The sequence below is a fragment of the Mus pahari genome, chromosome 2, assembly GCF_900095145.1.
Source record: "Mus pahari chromosome 2, PAHARI_EIJ_v1.1, whole genome shotgun sequence".
NCBI classification, from domain to species: Eukaryota; Metazoa; Chordata; class Mammalia; order Rodentia; family Muridae; genus Mus; species Mus pahari.
Window position 1 is genome coordinate 135391888 of NC_034591.1, and position 6461 is coordinate 135398348.

General features: G+C 45.7%; 2 protein-coding genes across 13 annotated transcripts in view; one reads left to right on the forward strand and one right to left on the reverse strand.

The window, feature by feature from the left end:
* Erc1 (ELKS/RAB6-interacting/CAST family member 1) overlaps positions 1-5338 on the reverse strand; it is a 295346-nt gene extending 290008 nt beyond the window's left edge. For 11 of the 12 annotated variants that reach the window (XR_003843178.1, XM_029534691.1, XM_029534687.1 and 8 more), the window contains exon 1: positions 5056-5295. The gene's annotated coding sequence lies outside the window, so the exon portion shown is untranslated. Of the gene's footprint in view, positions 1-5055 lie in introns of all 12 variants that reach the window. The other variant, XR_003843179.1, reaches the window with a different exon arrangement.
* On the forward strand, positions 4840-6209 carry LOC110316898 (translation initiation factor IF-2-like). The gene is made up of 2 exons (XM_021191250.1): positions 4840-4972; positions 5186-6209. The coding sequence occupies exons 1-2, from the start codon at positions 4840-4842 to the stop codon at positions 5926-5928; spliced, it is 876 nt and encodes a 291-aa protein (XP_021046909.1). The 3' UTR covers positions 5929-6209.
* Positions 6210-6461: the final 252 nt, after the last annotated feature.

The following is a 6461-nucleotide window of genomic DNA, read 5'->3' on the forward strand; positions in this document are numbered from 1 at the left end:
AGAGAAATAGTGATTAAAAAAAATAGAAAACTTAAGATGGGAAAGTTCCTGAGTTCCTAATATGATACATTTACTATTAGAGCATATAATATTATGTATATAAGAATAAAAACAAAAATCACAGACATCTTTTTTGTTCATTTTTAACTTCTCTAATCAATCCAAGTAAAAGAACTGAATGATGCGTGTACCTGCTTCATCTGCCTCACACCAGGATTCTGAGTCATCTGCATTGCTAGATATTACAGTCAAGCTGAGTTCTCTTACCCAACATGCTGGCACATCTAACAATGACAGAGTTGATCATTTTCTTTTCCTCCTGCAGAACATTGTCCTTTTCTAGCTTTCCTTCTTATTCAGTGACTTTACTCCATCAGATCCTCTGCATTTCTCCAGGATATCTTGCAGGTTTTGATAAGGTAAGGGCCATAAAGATAAGAGGTGTTTGCCAGTTAGCTATTGCATCTCCCCAATGCCTAAGGAGCACCTAGAATCATTCTTACTTCAGGACAGGATGAATACATAAAACAACATGTCCCCGAGCTCAGAGGCTTGCATCTCTTCTCTATCTAAACTCACTCCCTGATGCTTTCAACACGCCACAGTCTTAAGTATGAGAAGAAACAGCTTACTTTTCCTGAATATCTCCCCTCACCTTCCAGAATCCTCCTAAACATGCTTCAACTGCTGTCTCCACCTTTGTTCCGGTTATTCAAGCAAAAACCTTACCTACTCTTTAAGATGCCTGCATCCCAAATTCAATCACTACAGCTTATCTACCCTCAATATAGACTCAAAGTCCAACCACCTCTCACCACATCATTTCCTATCACTTGGTCAAAAGCATGGTACAATGTCCTGCCTACTGTGCGGTTTTTTTAAATTAATTTATTTTTATGTATACGAGCACACTGTAGCTGTCTTCAGACACACCAGTAGAGAGTGTGGATCCCACTACAGATGGTTGTGAGCCACCATGTGGTTGCTGGGATTTGAAATCCGGACCTCCGGAAGAGCAGTCTGTGCTCTTAACCAGTGAGCCATCTCTCCAGCCCACTGTGCTGATTTCTATTCCCACCCTGTCTAGAGGACATGACTCCCTTACTTTACTCAGGTTATTTCCACTGGTCTACGAGCTTCTTGCTCCTGTCACCATGCCTTCCCTCTCTGCTACCATATCTTCCCCACCATGATCAACTGTATCTCTCTGAACTAGAAGACAAATCCTTTCTCCCTGAAGTTATTTCTGCCAGTATGTTTAACATCCTCAGCTAGGATAAATTGTTCCATGAGATTTCAATATTTTTATATTAAAGACATACATTATAGTCATATAGATGAATTATTTACTTATTTTATGTATATGAGTACACTGTAACTGTCTTCAGACACACAGAAGAAGGCATCAGATACCATTACAGATGGTTGTGAGCCACCATGTGGTTGCTGGGATTTGAACTCAGGACCTCCAGAAGAGCAGTCAGTGCTCTTAACCCCTGAGCCATCTCTCCAGCCCCTATGATTTTTTTTCTGCCTTGTCCCCTACTAGAGTCCTAGCACCTAAAACACCTGGCACATAGTACATGTTCAATTTTATGTGTTTTTTTTTTAATTACATTATTTATTTTATTTATTTTCTATTTGTATGTGCACTGGTGCATGTGTGTATGGTGAACATGTGAAGGCCAGACGACAACTTGTAGGAATCATTCTCTCCTTCTATCATGTCGGTCCTGGGGACTGAACTCAAGTGTTCAGCCTGGCAACAACTGCCTATACCTACTGAAACATCTCTCAGTCTTCAAAATGTATATTTTAACTAAATGAGTAAATAATGCTCAAGGAATAAAGTTCAAAAGGTGTTAACAAGCTAATTCTATGTCAAAACAGTTTCAACTACATTAACTTGTTTAGCCATCCTAAGAAGTTAAATACTATTACTGTTATTCAAATTTTTCAGAAGACTTTGGGTAGAGGTTAGAGTTCAGAAATTAGGGCTAGAGAGATGGCTCAACAGCTAAGAGCATTTATTCTCTTTCAGAGTCATGGGTTCTGTCCCCAGCACCCACATCAGGCAGTTTACAACAGTCTATGTTATATGTTAGCTCTAGGTGAGCTGATGCCCTCTGGCCCTCTGCATACATGTGCTATACATAAACTCACATATATGCATATACAAAAAAATGTATCTTTAAAAAAAGAAAGAAAGAAATTAAGTTTAAGGCCAGGCATGGTGGCACATACTTTAGTCCCAGCACTTGGGAGGCAAAGGCAGGAGGATCTCAGTTCAAAGTCAACCTAATCTACAGAGCTAGTTCCAGGACAGCCAGTGCTATTCAGAGACACCTTGTCTTGAAAAGGAAAACAACCTAAGCTTAAGCAACAATATGCCCTACACTACACAATGGCAAGGCCTGGACTGGACACTCACACTCCAAAACACAGAGAACCTCAAGCGCCATACAACTCAATTATACTCTACATAATCATGGCCCATCACTCTCAAAATAGCTGATGACTTATTTGATTACCTGTAACACTCTGTTCCGTTTTCTCCATCAGTGTTTCTGATACCTTATGCATAAAATACATTTAACAACTCCCATCCTCCTTCCTACAAAGTGTAAATAGCATAAAACGGCTGTTTCTCTGAGAACCTTCACTTCTAAATTTCTAGTTTGAAGTTGAATTACAAGACTGACATAGTACTCTATGACTTTAGCAATGAAGAAAAACTTCAGTGGACTCAACAAGTATAGCATAAGGAATAAGAGGCAAACCACCTTAATTTAAAAAAAAAAAAAAAAAAAAGACAATTCTACATTGTAGCTCACGCTGGAACTCACTTTGTAGCCCAGGCTAGCTTCAAACTCAAGGCAATCTCAGCCTCCTAAGGGCTGGAATTACAGGTGTGAGCCACCACATTCGTTAGCAACAAGACATTTAAGATTTATGGTCAGTTATGAGGATGGAAAGTGTGAATGACGTGAATGAGTGCAGGTGCCTGAGGAGCCCAGAGGTAGAAGTCAGACCACCAGACTACAAATTGATCTATACACTTTATCAATTAACTATCTTTGCCACCGTTTCCTACCAATCTCTACAGGCAGGTTTTTTTTTTTTTCTAGTAGATCAGAGTCTGTTCATGAAGTAAACATGAAAAACAGTCAGTTGGAGAACTACTGAACCAAACCTATGTTATTTCTCTCCTGAGTTACAGAAAAGCACTCCCCTGGTCACTTCCCCAAGTAAATTAGGTAAGTGTTAGGAAAGTTGCTGTTTAAATTTGATTTTATAGCAGTTGTTCTCTTCTTCTATAAGTGAACTACTGAGTGCCATGCCTCTCATTATATTACAATATATATCCATCAAATGGCCTATTTACTCAACAAGAAATATTTTAAGTCATAAATGATAAGACACGTGACTACAATAATCTAATAGGAAGCAAGAATCCAAAAAAGACTTAGGTTTATTGTGGTACAGAGTAAAATGCTGATGGACACTGTTCGCCTTAGTATCGTCTCCCAACAAAGTACGATACATGTTCCCACAGGGTACCAGAAGAACATTTTAAAATCCCTTGACTCTGACAATATTCCTTAGAAATAGAGGTACTTACGTAAAGAAAAAATTCTATTTCATTTTTTAATGTTTAGTAAAGACTGAAATAAAGCCAGGTGTGGTGGCACATGCCATTAATTCTAGCACTTGGGAGACAGAAGCAGGCAGATCTTTGAGTGTGAGGCCANCCTGGTCGACAGAACAAGTTTCAAGACAGCCAGGGCTACACTGAGAAATCCTGTCTCAGAAAACAACAAAACAAAAGAAAAGGGGGGGAAAAAAAGACAACAGTAAGTACACCTGAAAATAAAAAAATAAAAGCGATCTTCAAGAAAGCCAGGCAGGGTAGGTCATCTCTAATCTCACACTTGGAAGGCTGAGACAGAAGGATCCGAAAACTAGGGACATCCAGATAACTCGGCAGATAAAAGTGCTTATGGCACAAGTCTAACAACCAAAGTTTGATCCCTGCCATCCACAGTGGGAGAACCAAGTCCCCAAAGCTTTGACCTTTGACCTCAAAGAGGGTGGGAGTAATCCATCCTGTGTGCGCTCGCACACACACATAATGAATAAATGAACTCAAAATGTATCAAGGTCTATTGAAAAGCAAGGTGTAAGAGACAGATGCACTGTAAACGCTTAAGCAATTTTCATACAGTCATCTCCAACAGAACTGTTCACAGTTTGCTCAAAGCAATCAGCCACAACCACCTGCAACTATTACTCTGAAATACGCCTGGCAACGAAACTACCTGAGTCCAGGGCCTTTTCTTAAGGGATGGGTCAACTCAAAAATGAAAAATGGTACAAAGAGATCACGCACAAGAGCGGGGGTTGAGGGGGGCAAGGAAAAGAAAAGGCTGATAGCACTTCTGAGGGGCTAAGAGTAATGAGACAAACTCCTTCTTGGTTGGTTGCTATAGAATGAAGTTGTCTAAACATCAACGTCTTCCTTCTTGTGTGTAAAAACCTCACTCCCTCACGCTCACAATTTACCTACCCCAAGTCAACGCAAAGGGATTCTCTTCCCTCAGCGAATACTACTCATCTGACCAAGAAAAGAACCAAGACCCTAGAGTAGCAATGTGAGATCTGCTGCAGGAGCCCCTCCAGCTACCTCCAAGGCAACCTCCATGCCTCATTTTCCATCTGAAATACAACCTTTCCTCTTCTATCTAACCAGGTTCAAAATAATAAGACCATCTTAAACATTTTACATCCGATCCACCTTGGCCGCACCCCAACTCCAGGGCTCCCCAATAGCCCCACATCATGCCTCCCACCCCCGGCTCTCGGTGGGCCAGAAGCCCCCCACCTCCCACCTCCAGCAGCGATCCCTACCGCCAGCGCCTTCGCTCCCGCCCAATCCGGGAGCTCCGCAGGGCGCGGCCGCCGGTGGGCTCGGGTGCGCTGGGGCGGGGTCCGACCTCCCCATCCTCCTCCCCACCCCCGGCCCAAAAAGGAGGGGGAGGGGTCCCAAAGCCTCACCTACAGCTCCGCCCCTCCCCAGGGGCACTCTGCCCTGCCCAGCCAGGGCCGGGAGCGCCGAGCCCGGTAGGAAACGACAAATGCCTCGGCGCCTGCGACCTCCGGGCAGTTCGAGGTTCCGCCTGACGAGCGAGCCGCTGCCGACGCGGCCGCCTTCCTCTCCTCAGGGCCGCCGCTGCTGCTGCCGTCGCTGCTACTGCTTCCCGGACAGCCTGCCGCCGACACTACCACAGCCGCCGCCGCCGCCGCCGCCACCGCCACCGCCACAGCACGACCGGCGCCCGCGACGTCACCACGCCCCGCCCCCCGCGCACACCTAGCCCCGCCCCCTATCGCCCGCGCGGCGCCCTTGCCCCGCCTCCGGCTCTCGCGGGCCGCTGGGCTTTCCCTTCGTCCCACTGGGAAGCGCCCCGCGACGCCGCTCCACGGGACCGCGCGCCAGGATCGGCAAGTGCGGCGCTCCGAGGCGGTGAAGGTAACTGGGTGCCGAGGCAGGGTTGCGCCACACGTAGCGCCGCCCCTCACACACACACAGACACACACACACCCACGGCCGAGCGTCCACCGGGAGCCCGGGTCGCGATATTGAGCGAGGAAGGTGCGGACGAGGAGGGGCGGCGTTTGTCTCCTCCTGCTTGCCGTAGGACGTGGACTGCTGGAAGCCCCAGGAGTGGAGTGGCCTTTCCCAAACCTGGAGTCGCCCCGCCCCCTCCTTGGCAAGCCCGTTACCCGAACCCTGGGACGGCCGCCACCTTAGGAAATAGCTCAGGGCTTGTCATTAGAGCCGCGGCTGCCTGGACACCCTTTGTCCAAGAGAAGTTAGCTTGCCTCTCACCCTTGGCTTTTGCGCTGGGAGGCTGCGGAAGGCAATAAAATACTCTTGAGTCATCTGGGCTGTCCAAGCGATCGTGGTGAAAGACCCTCGCCTCAGTAGGTGGCTTTTTTTGCAAGGATCATTCCAGGGAGGAAGAGTGTGGGCGGAACCTGATGTCCACATGCAGTGCGTGTACTGTGCCAAATGCTTCACCGCGGTACCTTTTTTTATTTAGCCCTCACTCTAAGCAAAGCGAACTACAAAGCAGCTGCTACCTTATTTTAGACAACCCAGTTTTCTGGTGCTGAATTTCAACCTTTGCCTTTTGTCAAGAGCAAGCAAAAAAAAAAAAAAAGAAAAAGAAAATACAGAGGTGGGGGCAACACATAGTTACTAATCTTAAAAATGTAGATAAGCTATCTCTAAGCCGCAAATCCAAGGGTGGTGTGAATTATACTCATCCCCATACTCACAGCGTTTATTAAGCTAATTTGAAATGCCTTTGAGATGAGAGGAGCGGCTTACTCATCCCTAACCTCCCACCATCGTAATTAACCGGCTTACACTCTTCATAATCCCATTAACATTCCCC

What these genes read in the sequence shown, in the direction of transcription:
- LOC110316898 (XM_021191250.1), top strand. Translation starts at nt 4,840, where the DNA reads ATGCCTCCCACCCCCGGCTCTCGGTGGGCCAGAAGCCCCCCACCTCCC. An exon ending in GCGGCCGCCGGTGGGCTCGG is followed by an intron (nt 4,973 to 5,185) that starts GTGCGCTGGGGC and finishes CCGCCTGACGAG; the next exon opens with CGAGCCGCTGCCGACGCGGC.